This window comes from Squalius cephalus, assembly GCF_949319135.1.
Source record: "Squalius cephalus genome assembly, chromosome: 15".
NCBI classification, from domain to species: Eukaryota; Metazoa; Chordata; class Actinopteri; order Cypriniformes; family Leuciscidae; genus Squalius; species Squalius cephalus.
The window spans coordinates 847,501-865,000 of NC_137136.1; the positions used below are offsets into that span (position 1 = coordinate 847,501).

General features: G+C 34.0%; 2 protein-coding genes across 2 annotated transcripts in view; one reads left to right on the top strand and one right to left on the bottom strand.

Moving 5' to 3' along the window:
- The window catches only part of cmc1 (C-x(9)-C motif containing 1), an 8,070-nt gene extending 3,457 nt beyond the window's left edge, over positions 1-4,613 (top strand). Inside the window, exons 3-4 of the mRNA XM_079893676.1 lie at positions 2,247-2,337; positions 4,129-4,613. Coding sequence (XP_079749802.1) covers positions 2,247-2,337; positions 4,129-4,249 — 212 coding nt within the window. The 3' untranslated portion in view covers positions 4,250-4,613. The remainder of the gene's footprint in view (positions 1-2,246; positions 2,338-4,128) is intronic.
- Positions 4,614-5,221: 608 nt separating this feature from the next.
- The window catches only part of azi2 (5-azacytidine induced 2), a 27,004-nt gene continuing 14,725 nt past the window's right edge, over positions 5,222-17,500 (bottom strand). Inside the window, exons 5-8 of the mRNA XM_079893677.1 lie at positions 16,132-16,271; positions 12,959-13,020; positions 12,332-12,453; positions 5,222-7,562 (exon numbers count right to left, since the gene is read on the bottom strand). Of these exons, the coding sequence (XP_079749803.1) occupies positions 7,249-7,562; positions 12,332-12,453; positions 12,959-13,020; positions 16,132-16,271 (638 nt within the window). The 3' untranslated portion in view covers positions 5,222-7,248. The remainder of the gene's footprint in view (positions 7,563-12,331; positions 12,454-12,958; positions 13,021-16,131; positions 16,272-17,500) is intronic.

A 17,500-nucleotide genomic window follows, 5' to 3' on the forward strand; every position in this document is an offset into this window, starting at 1 on the left:
CAATTTATTTTTATCTATGATGAAATGTAAACAAATCTGTGCAGCAAAAAATAAAGGAATTGTTCAAATTTCATTTGATTACATTTAAAAAAAAAAAATACAATATTTAAAGTTTTATGCATTAATTCGATTACCACCATTTTTGATTATTAAAAGGGTCATGGAACTGAAATGACAGAAAATTTGAGAATTTTGGAAAAAAATAAAACATATTTCATAAGGCCCTACTTCATAATTTCAACAAAACTGCAACTATGAAAGCAATTTTAGTTCACGTGATTTAAATCCGCACAATCTGCAACAATGTTCAGTTTATCGCAGAAAACCAGAGAAGTTATTGCGCATCATATTTCCAAGAAAATGTAAATATTCCTGAGTGGAAGCGGCTCATAAACGGGATGGAGAGGCGGAGCCAAGATTATTCTAGTTTTGCATTTCTAAATTAGTTTTATTTTAATATTGTTTTCAGTTTTGCTTTAGTTTAGTTTTTATTTTGTGAACACATTTCTATTTAGTTTTGATATAGTTGATCAGAGTTCCAGTGTAAACCACGTTTAATGTTCGCACAGATTACAGGGAACTCTTGTGAAAACATCTTCGTGATAAAAATATAATAATGGTTTGAGATTGAACAAAGAACCAAATAAAAGCAACTTAAAAGTAAATAATTATGAAAGATTCAGTGGTTATACACACACACTAAACAATTATTTTCATGATTTATCACAACTCTTTTTCTTTTGTCAAATCAACTTCGATAATTAAAGTGGTTCAGATAACATCATATTTTGAGATTCTGTTGATTAAATCAATCTCCTTCTTTGTATCAACTCAAATTTTTCATTTCAATGAACTCAAAATTAAGGAAACCAGGGAACTTACTTTAAGTTAAACCAACAATTATTTTTTATTTAATTATTTATTTTTATTTTATTATTTTTACAGTAAAAAGGCAGATTTTCCGTCACAGTAAAAGAGCGTATTAATTGTGAAAACACTTTTTTCTTTTTGCTAATTATTTTGTTTCAGTTAGTCTTTCAGCAACTGTTGTTAGTTTAGTTTAGTTTATGTAATTTTTTTTGTTTTTTGTTTGTTTATGTAATATGAATTTCAGTTTACGAAAATGTTTTTTGACCAACAGTTTGAGTCTTAGTCTCAGTTTTCGTTTCGCTTGCGTACATAACCTCGGGTGGAGCAAGTTCTCACAGATGAAAGACTGTACAGACGAGCATTATGTGCGCTGGAATAACGAGCGCTGATCATATAAAGTCCACCAACATATTAATAGCTTCAGTTATGATCTGAGTGGAGTCGAGGCGAGAGCATCTGGCCTGAAGCTGTGCAGAACGAAGACGGTTCTTGAGTCTGTGGTCAGAGCAGAAGTTAAGAAGCGCAGTGAGGTCGTGCACACACACACACACACACACACACACACACACACTGAGGTGTGAGATCATCGATGAGCAAACCAGGGGGTTTCCAGTCGAGAAGCACAAACAAACACAGAGTGTGACTGAGCATCAAAGCAAACACACACACACACACACCCACCCACCCACACACACACACCTACACACACACACCTACACACACACACACCTACACTGCTGGACAAAAGTTTGAAATAGTTCAGATTTTTCAAGGTTTCTGAAAGAGTCTCTTCTGCTTTTATTTCATCATCAGATTGATAAAGTGACTTTTATAACGCTACAAAAGATTTCAATTTCAAATAAATTCTGTTCTTTTGATCTTTCTATTCTATAATCGTAAAAAATTAAATGTATCATGTTTCCCACAACAATATTATGCACCAAAAACTTTAAATTTTTAATAATTGAGCATCAAATCATCATATTAGAGTGATTTCTGAAGGATCATGTGACACTGAAGACTGGAGTAATGATGCTGAACATTCAGCTTTGATCACAGGAATAAATTACACTTTACTGTATATTCACATAGAAAACAGATATTTTAAATTATAATTTTTTTTCACAATTTTTACTGTATTTTTGCTCAAATAAACAGTCTTGTGAGCAGACGAAACTCTTTCAGACACATTAAAACACTGATATTCCTCCAAACCTGTGCTGGAATACAAGGCTTGAGTGTGCGTGTGTGTGTGCGTGTGTGTGCGTGTGTGTGTGTGTGTGTGTGTGTGTGTGTGTGTGTGTGTGTGTGTGTGTGTGTGTGTGTGTGAGACAGAGAAACGACTCTAACTCAAGCTCTTCTTCTGCTGTTTCCAGCGTTCAACCGTTGCTGTAAAGACGCCGGGTTCTTCATGGTGTTCAAGTGTCGAGAGGAGAACGCGGCTCTGAAGGAGTGCCTGACGCTCCAGTAAGATCCACATCACATCTCTGCTTTACTTAAGGGAAAAACAGTCTTATATCAATAGCAGATGTCATAAAACATGCAACATTTAATGCAAAAGATGTAGTATTATACATTGATATTATTTGTATGATTACAAATAATACATGTTTTAATGTGTCTGAAAGAGTCTCTTCTGCTCACCAAGGCTGCATTTATTTGATCAAAAATACAATAAAAATAGTGAAATATTATTCCAGTGTAAATCATCTGTTTTCTATGTGAATATATAGTAAAGTGTAATTTATTCCTGTGATCAAAGCTGAATTACTCCAGTCTTGATCACACTTATGTTTTAAAATATTAGAAAAACTTATTGAAGTTGATGCATTTAATGCAAAAATTATAGTATCACTAAAAGACAAAAAAATCATGCAAAACATTTAGGAAATATTTTTGCATCATTTATTATTTGTATGATCACTTATGTTACAGCATTGGAATGACTGTTTTAAAATATTTGAAAAACTTATTGAAGTGGATTGTGTCAAAGTCTCTTAAAATATGTGGTATTTTGACCTTTTTCGACGTGGTATAACAACACAGACACTTAGACACTTTAACGATATTCACAATTCGAACATTAGTGATATTTGTTCCCCAAAAACATGATCAATTCAATAAAATTCTTGATATCAAGATTCAACGAAATAAGGTTTCATTTTCCAGTTAACATCAACTAACAATGAAAGCATCTATTATGTTAATCTCAGCATTTACTAATGCATAAATACATTATTAAAATCAAAAGTTGCATCTAATATTTAGGCCTAATAGTCCTGAGCTGACATGAACTAACTGTATTTTTATGAATGAATGGGTAACACTTTACAGTAAGGTTCGTAAGTTAACATTAGTGAACTACATTAGTAAACATGAACTAATAATGAACTGCATGTATTCATGTTCATTAAAATCTTGTTAACATTAGTTAATCCACTGTGAACTAACATGAACTAACAATGAACAGCTGGATTTTTATTAGCTAACATTATCAAAGATTAACAAATACAGTAACAACTGTATTGCTCATGGTTAGGTAATACATTAACTAATGAACATTATTGTAAAGTGTTACCAATTAATGTATTGCTCGTTGTTAATGTTAATGCATTCACTGACATTAAAAGGCTGAAATTCATGCAAAAAAAGTATTTTTTGCATAATGTATTTTCATGTATTATTTGTAATCATTCAAATAATATCAAATATCAATGTTTTAATGTGTCTGAAAGAGTCTCTTCTGCTCACCAAGGCTGCATTTATTTGATCAAAAATAGAGTAAAAATTGTGAAATATTATTCCAGTGTAAATCCTCTGTTTTCTATGTGAATATATAGTAAAGTGTAATTTATTCCTGTGATCAAAGCTGAATTACTCCAGTCTTGATCACACTTGTTTTAAAATATTAGAAAAACTTATTGAAGTTGATGCAAAAATTGATGCATTTAATGCAACAAAAATTATAGTATCATTTAAAGACAAAAATTTAGGAAATATTTTTGCATCATTTATTATTTGTATGATCACTTATAGCATTGCAGTGACTTTGTTTTAAAATATTTGAAAAACTTATTGAAGTGGATTGTGTCAAAGTCTCTTAAAATATGTGGTATTTTGACCTTTTTCGACGTGGTATAACAACAGAGACTTGTGTTAATATTATATTAGTATAATATAATAATGTTCTATTAGTAGTGTAAGATGGCGGATGCGTTTGTGTGTGTTTGTTCTGCACTCATCAGTGTTTGTCATCAGTTATCAGGATCCGGTGTTCTACGAGGAGTGTAAACAGGAGTATCTGAGAGAGAAACTCGAGTTTCAGCAGACTGGGATTCCGGCCAAGAACAGAAAGCAGAAGATTCCCACCAGCATGTAGACCAGCGCCGGTGTCCGACCAGTCCTGGGAGTCAGAGGGATTCTGACGGATCTGTGGTCTTTATATTCATGATTAGCTCTTATGAAACATCACTAGCACCAAAAGCCTAATAAAAATTCATAGAGAATGTTTGTGATTCGCATCGGATGTGTGTCGTCGGGGGAATTACTGCCACGTCAAGCGAACGCAAATGTTCTTTTGTGTTTCTTTGCTTTAAAATACAATCCAGAGTGATTCATGAAGCTTGTGTTTGTGTGGATTTTCAATCATATTGTTTGTAGCACCAGTAAAAAAAAAAAAAAAAAAATGTAAATAATTGGTGACAATGTTATACTTTTAATAATAAAACAATGTTTTCAGTTAATGTTTCAATTAAGGCTTTTTTTAATGTGTCTGAAAGTTTCTTCTGCTCATCAAGGCTGCATTTATTGGATCAGAAACACAGTAAAAATTGTGAAATATTTTTATAATTTAAAATATCTGTTTTCTATGTGAATATATATTAAAGTGTAATTTATTCCTGTGATCAAAGCTGAGTTTCAGCATCATTACTCCAGTCTTCAGTGTCACATGATCCTTCAGAAATCACTCTAATATGATTTGGTTTATGATTTGATTATTATTATTAGTTGAAAATGCTTGTGCTACATTTCCATGAATCCTTGATGAACAAAAGTTGGCATTTCTTTGATTATAATGTTTTAACTGTCTCTTGATCAAGTTGCTGAATAAAAGCAGAATAAAAGTCTCAAATTCTAACTAAATATATTCAAGATAAGAAACAATAGAATTCTCCAAATGAACGCTCATAAACCAAATCAGAAACCCTTTAAATGAGTGTCATAAACATTAATCCTTCAAACGCAAAGTTACAATAGTCAAAAAGCCATGAAATAAAAGAAATGCCACCACAGTGATCATTCTTTAATGATCTTCACAGACTTGAGGAAAAAAAAAAAAAAAAAAAAGTTCACATGAATTCATTTATTGAATATTTACAAACTTTTCAGGATTGATAATCCTAAAAAATAATCTACTGTACATTGCATTTTGGTTCACATTTCTGTTGCAGTCGAGCGGAACATGATTAATGTCGAAATCGTTTCACAGAAGCACGAACCCTCGTCAGCGGATGAAGATTGTGGTCACGTGACGCTTTCTTCAGTTAAATCAAATTAGCGAATGCATTACAAGCGTTTAAACAAGACAACTTTTGAAACCAGTTTCTTTCGTCTAAGTCGAGCCTGTAAGGAGTGTAATCTTTATACACATATAATAGATACTGTATCGTCTTTGTGCTTCATGTTTGTTTCTTTAAACAAGACAAAATGCAGTTGGTCTCGAGACTTATGGTGATTTTACTGTGACGTCGTCTGGCGGTATTAATGCCTTTATGGCAACAGTTTGTCTCAATTTAGCATTATATTTTGGCCATATATTACTTTACAAACTATGTAAAACAAGTCAAGGTGAAATGATTCATCAGTGCGTGTTATTCTACATAAAGAGAAACCTCTTTGTGTTTGTGATATCCATCAGTTCCTGACAGATAAATCAGGTTTCAGAGATCAGATGAGGAGATTCTCACTCAGAAACGCATCAGATTACAGAAGTAAAATGGCTTGTTTCACGTCGACTTTAAAACAGCCTTTCCACATCAGTTTCTGATCACAAGAGATCATATATAAAATAACCCTAAAAATAAGTTTATATATTTAAATATATAATATCAGGGAAATTTTATGATCATACAATACATGCATACATACATCAATACACGTTTGTATGTATTTTACATGTAACATATGTACATACATACACAAATACATACGTAAAATACATACATTCAAACATGTAAAATACATACAACACACACGCATACAACACACGCATACAACACACACGCATACAACACACGCATACAACACACGCATACAACTCACGCATACAACTCACACATACAACACACACATACAACACACACATACAACACACACATACAACACACATACAACACACATACAACACACATACAACACATACATACAACACACATACAACACACATACAACACACATACAACACACATACAACACACATACAACACACATACATACATACAACATACAGTACATACATACAATATACATATATACCATACATACAACATACATACATACATAACATACATACATACATACAACATACATACAACATACATACATACATAAATACATACATAAATACATACATACCATACATACAATATACATATATACCATACATACATACAACATACATACATACAACATACATACAACATACATACAACATACATACAACATACATACATACAACATACATACAACATACATACAACATACATACAACATACATACATACAACATACATACAACATACATACAACATACATACATAAATACATACAACATACATACATACAACATACATACAACATACATAAACACCATCCTAAAATTTCCCTGATATTGGCATGTTGCTCGCGTGACCCTGTCTAAAGGGAAGTAACGACACACACACACCTGTTCCCCACAGATTAACACCCTCATTTACTGACTAAATCTAAACACTAAAACACATTTTCTTTGATTGATTCGGATCGACGGGTTTGAACAGCAGTGGTAGAGAAACAAGCCTCTCGTCCCCCAGTGTGAGGAGTGCTGAACTACTCCACCTTCCCTTCACACACTCATCATAACACACACATGATGCACTGAAGGTATAGTATGGTTCACCGTTCACAGGAGATCAACAGAAGCCTATAGGAGTTATATAGTGGAATCACAGATATATGTTGAGGACACACACACACACACACACACACACACACACACACACACACACGCTCCGGGTCTTTTGGTTTCCCGCTCCTCAGACGCTCGAGGTATTTTGATCATCCAGAGAGGGGCGTGTTAAGGCAGGTCAGGTGTCATGTGACTGTGTCATGTGACTGTGACTCAGTATGGTTGTGTCCAATCGCTGGCCTGGGTTTTGGCCTTGGACTGGTCCCAGAAGAGCGCATCACTGGGTCTGGGAGTACTGGGAAAGGACCAGGAGCTGTCGTCCAGCGAGCTCATCCGCTGTAAGGGATTGATCCGAACACCGGGGCTTCCCAGCGGAGCGGGCCGTGGGATGGAGAGCGGGTCCGTCAGGCTGTTCTCCTTCAGGTCCTGTGAGCTGGAGGGAAGAGGAGGAGCGCTGGGAGGACGAGGCGTCCGGTCGAGGTTCTTCTGCACGTCGTCCAGACACTGCACTGGAACAGTTGAAGCAGCTGAAACACAGTTATTACACGGCTCAGAAACACACACACACACACACACACACACACTTCAGCACTATATATATATATATATATATATATATATATATATATATATATTATATATATATATATATATATATATATATATACACACACACACACACTACCGTTCAAAAGTTTGGGGTCAGTAAGATTTTTAATGTTTTAAAAAGAGGTCTCTTCTGCTCACCAAGGCTGCATTTATTTGATTAAAAATACAAACAAAAACAGTAATATTGTGAAATATTATTCTAATGTAAATCCTCTGTTCTCTATGTGAATATATAGTAAAGTGTAATGTATTCCTGTGATCAAAGATGAATGTTCAGCATCATTACTCCAGTCTTCAGTGTCACATGATCCTTCAGAAATCACTCTAATATGAGGATCTGATGCTCAAGAAACATTTATGATTATTATCAGTGTTGAAAACAGTTTTTTACATTTTTTATTTCATGATGCTATGATGAATAGAAAGTTCAAAAGAACAGCATTTATCTGAAATCTAAAGCTTTTGTAACATTAAACACTACCGTTCAGAAGTTTGGGGTCAGTGAGAATTTACATTTTATTTTTGGGGGAAAGAAATAAAATAAATTAATACTTTTATTCATCAAGGATGAGTTCAACTGATCAAAAGTGACAGTAAAGACATTTATAATGTTGTTTTCAACACTGATAATAATCATAAATGTTTCTTGATCATCAAATCATCATATTAGAGTGATTTCTGAAGGATCATGTGACACTGAAGACTGGAGTAATGATGCTGAACATTCAGCTTTGATCACAGGAATAAATTACACTTTACTATATATTCACATAGAAAATTTAAGTTGTCATAATATTTCACAATATTACTGTTTTTATTGTTTTTTATCAAATAAATGCAGCCTTGGTGAGCAGAAGAGACTTCTTTAAAAAACATAAAAAAATCTTACTGACCCCAAACTTTTGAACGGTAGTGTATATAACGCATTATGAATATAAAAACAAATCAATAAATAAATAAATAAATAAAATTATATATATATATATATATACACACATTTTTTTTATTTTTTTTATTTTATTATATATATAAATTATTAAAATAGATAATGCATGTATATATATATTTGGTTTGATCTCAAACTTTATGCCCAAATCAGTCTCACAAAATGTATGAACATCATTTCATCCCAGAGTAAAAAAAAAAAGAAATGCTATTTTACCTAAGGAAAAATTAAGCATATACAGTACATATATATAATATAAATAATGGATTATGAATATATAAACAAATCAATAAAATGTACTAAAAAAGAAATACAAAATAATATAATAAATTACATTATATAAATACAATATATCAATTATTAAAATACAAAATGAATATATGTATATATCAATATATTTTTAGATATTCTGAGGTATATATATATATATATATATATATATATATATTCATAATTTATTATATATAGTTATATATAAATATAAATACATTATGAATACATGTATAATTTATTTATCTCCTGACAATGTAAATATATTTTCTATTTTCTCTCTCTCTCTCTCTATATATATAGACACACACACACACACACACACACACACACATTTACATACATATATATACTTATGGAAAGAGGCTTCATTTTTCTCAGGTAAAATACAATTTCTTCTTTTTCTTTTTTAGGGCTGAAATGATGTTCATGTTTGTATTGAGACTCACCTGGGCATAAAGTTTGAAATGAAACCAGATCACCACAGAGTGCGAACACTATTTTTACCCGCACAGATGGCATTGAGCTCGCAACATTAATAAGCCATGCATTAGTGTCCGCGCACGCCTCAGGGGACGCGATTCCTCCGGCTCACTAGCTCTCTGTGTTCTCATCTAAAGAAACAACCAGGGGCTCATTTGAAAACTGATTATGTTGCTGATCTCTCAGAGGAATATATGGGGTATATCTTAAAATAAAAAAAGACATATTTCCCAACACCCGCCGTCTCAGGCTCTCGCGGATTCGCTGAAGTAAACATGGAGCTCTTCCTCATTTTTAACACTCGTTCTAATTTGCACCTTTTGCTTTTCCTCTGCGACACACAGGGAATACTAACAAACCCAGAGCGACGATCACCACCAAACAACACGTGCTGTCACATCACATAAAGCACTGATGATTGACAGCTGACCGGATGTGATGTCACAGAAACATTCAGACTGAGGATCTGAATCTACACATTTAATGACAGACACAATCTCATTTAACTAGATATAGATACGCATAATTAATACAGAAATGATTATCTAATGGCCACATTCACACTTACTCTAAGTGCCAAACACTTCTGTTTAATAGCTCATGTTTAAGGTGTACGCCTGTAAATCATCCTGGCATTTTATTATCTCTCGTGTTTAACGGTTATCATTTACTTAATCAATGATTTTTTATTATTTTCTTTTACTGTGCAACACAAATGGACACGAAGGGCCATGGAAGCTTATTTCTGCCACAGAATAAAAACTTTGCATCTCTCTTTTTTTCTCTCCAAAATTCAGAATTGCAGGATGTTAACTCATAATTCTTATTTTGTAACTCACAATTGCAAGATATAAACTCAGAATCTGGAGGAAAGTATTGTGTCTGAATAGTCTGAATTGTGAGATGTAAACTCACAATTACAAAAAAAAAAAGGTAAAAATGGTCAGATGTACACACAGAATTCAGAGAAAAAAAGTAAAAATTGCGAGAATTGTTTAAACTCGCTCTGACGAAAAAAAGTCTAAATTGTGAGATGCAAACTCAGAGTTCTGAGAAAAAAGTCTAAATTGTGAGATGCAAACTCAGAATTCCGAGAAAAAAGTCAAAATTGCGAGATTTAAACTCAGAATTCTGAGAAAAAAGTCAAAATTGCAAGATTTGTGTAAACTCGCTCTAATGAAAAGAGTCTGAATTGTGAGATTTAAACCCAGAATTCTGAGAAGTCAAAATTGTGATAATTGTGTAAACTCGCTCAGACGAAAAAAAGTCTGAATTGTGAGATATGCAAACTCTGAGAAAAAGTCAAAATTGTGAGATTAAAACTCAGAATTCAGAGAAAAAAAGTCAAAATTGCGAGAATTGTGTAAATTCACTCTTACGAAAAAAAGTCTGAAATGTGAGATGCAAAATCAGAATTCTGAGAAAAAGTAAAAATTGCGAGATTTAAACTCAGAATTCTGAGAAAAAGTAAAAATTGCGAGATTTAAACTCAGAATTTTGAGAAAAAGTAAAAATTGCGAGATTTTACATCAGAATTCGGAGAAAAAGTAAAAATTGCGAGATTTAAACTCAGAATTCTGAGAAAAAGTAAAAATTGCGAGATTTAAACTCAGAATTCTGAGAAAAAGTAAAAATTGCGAGATTTAAACTCAGAATTTTGAGAAAAAGTAAAAATTGCGAGATTTTACATCAGAATTCGGAGAAAAAGTAAAAATTGCGAGATTTAAACTCAGAATTCAGAGAAAAAGTAAAAATTGCGAGATTTAAACTCAGAATTCGGAGAAAAAGTCAAAATTGCGAGATTTGTGTAAACTCGCTCTAATGAAAAGAGTCTGAATTGTGAGATTTAAACCCAGAATTCTGAGAAGTCAAAATTGTGATAATTGTGTAAACTCGCTCAGACGAAAAAAAGTCTGAATTGTGAGATATGCAAACTCTGAGAAAAAGTCAAAATTGTGAGATTAAAACTCAGAATTCAGAGGAAAAAAAGTCAAAATTGCGAGAATTGTGTAAATTCACTCTTACGAAAAAAAGTCTGAAATGTGAGATGCAAACTCAGAATTCTGAGAAAAAAGTAAAAATTGCGAGATTTAAACTCATAATTCTGAGAAAAAGTAAAAATTGCGAGATTTAAACTCAGAATTCCGAGAAAAAAGTAAAAATTGCGAGATTTAAACTCATAATTCTGAGAAAAAGTAAAAATTGTGATAATTGTGTAAACTCGCTCAGACGAAAAAAAGTCTGAATTGTGAGATATGCAAACTCTGAGAAAAAGTCAAAATTGTGAGATTAAAACTCAGAATTCAGAGGAAAAAAAGTCAAAATTGCGAGAATTGTGTAAATTCACTCTTACGAAAAAAAGTCTGAAATGTGAGATGCAAACTCAGAATTCTGAGAAAAAAGTAAAAATTGCGAGATTTAAACTCATAATTCTGAGAAAAAGTAAAAATTGCGAGATTTAAACTCAGAATTCCGAGAAAAAAGTAAAAATTGCGAGATTTAAACTCATAATTCTGAGAAAAAGTAAAAATTGCGAGAATTGTGTAAACTTGCTCTGACGAAAAAAAGTCTGAATTGTGAGATGCAAACTCAGAGAAAAAGTAAAAATTGCGAGATTTAAACTTAGAATTATGAGAAAAAAGTAAAAATTGCGAGATGCAAAACTGTATTACAAAAAGGTCAAAATTGTGTGATGGAAACTTGCTTTTATAAGAAAAAAAGTCAAAATTGCGAGATGCAATCATGAGTTTATACTTGCAATTGTAAAAAAAAAAATTTTTTAAATCGCAATGACCAGTTTTATATTTTTAGTCCATGGCGGAAAGTTGGAAACAAGGTTCCATAAAGAGCGACACAATGAAAGTAAAATAAAATAACACTATAATAATAATAAAATAAGTGTTGGACGGTCACGAGGGAGAGTAGATGAAGACAGAACTGTCCCTTTAAATCTGCTTATAGCTAATAACCCGACTCTTACACACTCACCTCTTCTGAGCACTGGCCTCTCTCTCAGCTTCTTCATCAGCTCTGACTGAGACCGAACCACTGAGTGCAAACGGGACACTTCACTGAGAACGTCCTGATATGACTGAGAGATGGCCATCATCCTAAACACAGCAGACACACACACAGATACATCACAAATGATCAATTATGCCTTCAAGTTGCATGTGTGAAAATCTGCAGTGGCAGGAGATTTACTGCGCAAAACGATCAAATATTTTAATATATATTTTAAATATTTAATATAATATCAATATCAAATATATAAATATACAAATATATATATATAAAAATATATAAACATATAAATAATATAAATATTTAATATAATATAAATATCAAATATTCCTGATATTTTTCATAACTGTGGGAACCTTGTCCCTTGATTTACATTAGTGAAAATATAATGTGTTCAGTTTTCTAAATGTACTTTCATTGGTCCATCTTACAGCTGTTACACTCACGCCCTCTAGTGGACGCCTACACACACACACACACACACACACACACACACACACACACACACACACACACACACACACACACACACACACACACACACACACACACACACACACACACACGAATATGAAAGAAAATCATAAATACCTGAAGTCTGTCATTGTTTCAAGGGACTGATCATCATGATCTACACACTTCTCAGAGGAATTCTGTGACAAGAAGAACATCATGAATGACACGCACAGACTATATACATATAAAATATATATAAATATACACTTTAAATAATATGATAATTTAATAATTCAACAATATTTAATACTTTAATAATGTAATAATATAATAAAATTTAGAATTTTCATAATATAAAAATACTTAATTAAAAATAATAATATTTATTAATGTAATAATAGTACAACTGTTAAAAATAAAAATAAATGTAATATTATAACAGTAATCATTTAATAATTCAACAAAATAACAATATATATCTATAAGCTACATATTCAGTATATGACATGCCTCAACGATGAATATGTATATAAATAAATATATATATACTGTATATGCAAATAGATATATGCAAAATACATATATAGACATTATGAAAAATAACTGTATTAATAATTTTGTATATTATATGAGCTCTACTTTGGTATTAATTTCTGCATGTGACACTCCTCTCACAGTCTGAGCTACGAACAGGAATGACACACATCAGATGAGATGAGCTCATGATGATGACGTCGCATGACACAGATCTAGTCTGACTAGCCTTACTCAAGTTACTCATCATATCGTTTCTTCAAGAGGGACTTTTTTAAGGTAAATAAAATAAGAAATAGTGCTGTGTAATGATTAATCGCATCCAAAATATTGGATTATTGGAATATTGAAAGTTTGTGTTTACATAATATATGTGTGTGCACTGTATAATTATTTTGTATATATAAATACACACACACACACATGCATGTATATATTTAAGAAAAATGTGTTATTTATAAATAAATATTTATATATATATATAATAAAAATTATATAGAAATATACATGCACATTTTTCTCAAATGTACACATGCATGTGTGTGTGTATTTATATATACAAAATATTATTATAATTATACACACTCCAACATATATTGCTCTGTGACGTGTCAATGGTCGCTTCAGTGGTGTTTATAGCAGAGGGGGCGGGGCTTCAGATTCTAGAGCGCATTTGATTGGACAGAAGATGTGATGAGAAGCGGTGACATCATAAAAATCCCTGATCGGTTTTAGCAGAAGTGAGAAACCGTACGTTTTGAATGTTTATATCTCCTAAATGCTAAATTTGTCATTGTTTTGGAACAAACCAGCTTATTCATAACCTTAAAGGGTCATCGGATGCCCATTTTCCACAAGTTGGTGTGATTCTTTAGGATCTTCATGTAAAGTTTGTAACACACTTTGGTTAAAATTCCTCATGGAATTCCTTCTATGGGGGGTGTCAACACAAGACTCTAAAGTGATGCCTTGAGGGCGGAAATATGCTAATAAGGGAAATATGCTAATACGGGACAGTCCGTCAGTGGTCGTGGGCGGAGCATGAGCATTATGACATCATATTGCTCAGAAAATCCAAACGGCTTGATTATTGAGAGTGTTTAGACTTTCTGAGGATACAAAAAAAAAGTGTGTATTTTTAAATTTTTTTACTGTTTCTCAGAATTCTGAGTTTAAGAGTGAAAGAATTGTTTTCATTGTATAGTGGTTGTCCACACACTGCAAAGACACATTTATATGCAAACTAGGGCTGGACCCGAATATTCAAATGTTCGTTCGGTGGGTTGGTATTCCACTTGAAAATTTGACATTCGAATATTCGTTTTCGTTTTTTTTTTTTTTTTTTTTTTTTGCACACCTGGGATCCCCCGCGCTTTAATAAGGCCGGCGACACACTGGCTGCGTGGCGTGTCCGTTTTTATTTCGGCTCCATGTTAACAGGTTGGAGTTTGCACACTGTGAGACACGCGTCTCAGGCTCGAGTCACGCGGAAAACGCCTGTGACGTGCTAGAAATAGAACCGACGCCTCAGTGTTCCTGCAACGGGAGTGTTCTCTGGCTAGAGCGCGGAACAGCGGAGTGTGTGTGGACCGGAGGGCATGAGAACAGCGGAGTGTGTGTGGACAGAAGCGCATGAGAACAGCGGAGTGTGTGTGGACAGAAGTGCATGAGAACAGCGGAGTGTGTGTGGACAGAAGTGCATGAGAACAGCGGAGTGTGTGTGGACCGGAGTGCATGAGAACAGCGGAGTGTGTGTGGACCGGAGTGCATGAGAACAGCGGAGTGTGTGTGGACCGAAGTGCCTGAGCTTGTGTTTTGGGTTAAGCTGCGTTGCTTTGACATTGTGGAAAATAGAATAATAGAAACAAAATGTATTAGCCTTTTTACCCGTTATTATCAATCTAAATTAATCTCGTTTTTAATTTAACTTAATTTCATTTTTCTTTATTTAAATTTCGTTTTTCTTTATTTAAATTTCGTTTTTTTTTTTTTAAATTTCATTTTTCGTTATTTAAATTTTTTCTTTATTTAAATTTCGGTTTTCTTTATTTAAATTTCGTTTTTTCTTTATTTAAATTTCGTTTTTCTTTATTTAAATTTCGTTTTTCTTTATTTAAATTTTATTTTTCTTTATTTAAATTTAGTTTTTTCTTTATTTAAATTTAGTTTTTTCTCTATGTAAATTTCGTTTTTCTTTATTTAAATTTCGTTTTTCTTTATTTAAATCTACCCTTTACTGTGTCAGTAATTTGTTAGTCAGAAAAATATTAGACTACCTTAAAAGTATTGCTTAAGTTAACAGACCTGTGTGTGTGTGTGTGTGTGTCCGTTCTCGGAGCATAAGCCCTTCCCGCGTGAGGTGCGCCGCTTCCCGCTCGCGCTGTTCTGTAGTTTACTAAAAGTTTATTCATTCTGAACGTGTGTGTCCATCTATATTGCACCAAATGCGGCACTGCACTCCCGTGTGAAGTCGAAAGTTTTCTCGAAATAATAATAATGCAAACGGACAAACAGACACACAGAGATTCCTGCCTTTATTAGAGAGAAGAATATGTTCAGCCCCCTCTCTCCGAAGCTTCGAATATTCGATGCTCATCACTACCGAAGCTTCCAAGCTCAAAAAATGGTATTCGGACCAGCCCTAACGCAAACACCGTATAAAAGTGAATTTTGCATCCGATGAGCCCTTTAAGGCTAACATATTCATGCTGAACGCTGAAAGCTTTGATTTCAGGCGTAGAGTGACTCTGAGGAGTGATGAGGTGGAGCCGCACCTGACCGGCCCTGCAGAGCTCGTGAAGAGAGTCGTTCTCCAGCTGAACGCGCTCCAGACGCTCCTGCAGAGACTGGATCTGCATCTCACTGGTGTGACGGTCCGGCCAGTGATCCGCTGTGTCCGTCAGACTCCTCATCACTGAGCACACACACACACACACACACACACACGAAGCTTGATGCAACACAATACTCAATGCAAGAGTGATAATGATCATTCATGATATACTGGGATTCAATGATTCACAATTAATTTTTATATTTAGTCAAAATATATTTGGAGAATTATTGCCGTTTCGTGTGTTTATAAGCTGATGTCACCATATATCACACATCATCAGAGGTATATTAGCGTGTTTAAAGGGGTACTTCACCTCTGGAAAGATGAATGTGTATTTAAATTGGGTCATTTATGTAGAAGAAATATGAATTTGGAGCTTTCTAGACTGAGAAAAACATGTGGATGGAAGACAACAGCGCCTCCTACTGGCTGGAGTCTCTCGCCTCTGGACAAAAAATACTCCGATGACGCAAAATTATGATTTTTGCGTCATCGGAGGATCTTTTCCAGACAAAAAATGCATAAATCTCTCGTCTCAGGGGGACATGAGGGAGGAAACTTAATCCTGAAGTATCCCTTTAATGAGCTGACGTCACCTTATATCACATGATCAGAGGTACATCAGTGTGTGTGTGAGCTGACGTCACCTTATGTCACATGATCAGAGGTACATCAGTGTGTGTGAGCTGACGTCACCTTATGTCACATGATCAGAGGTACATCAGTGTGTGTGTGAGCTGACGTCACCTTATGTCACATGATCAGAGGTACATCAGTGTGTGTGAGCTGACGTCACCTTATATCACATGATCAGAGGTACATCAGTGTGTGTGTGAGCTGACGTCACCTTATGTCACATGATCAGAGGTACATCAGTGTGTGTGTGAGCTGACGTCACCTTATGTCACATGATCAGAGGTACATCAGTGTGTGTGTGAGCTGACGTCACCTTATATCACATGATCAGAGGTACATCAGTGTGTGTGTGAGCTGACGTCACCTTATATCACATGATCAGAGGTACATCAGTGTGTGTGAGCTGACGTCACCTTATATCACATGATCAGAGGTACATCAGTGTGTGTGTGAGCTGACGTCACCTTATGTCACATGATCAGAGGTACATCAGTGTGTGTGTGAGCTGACGTCACCTTATATCACATGATCAGAGGTACATCAGTGTGTGTGAGCTGACGTCACCTTATGTCACATGATCAGAGGTACATCAGTGTGTGTGTGAGCTGACGTCACCTTATGTCACATGATCAGAGGTACATCAGTGTGTGTGTGAGCTGACGTCACCTTAT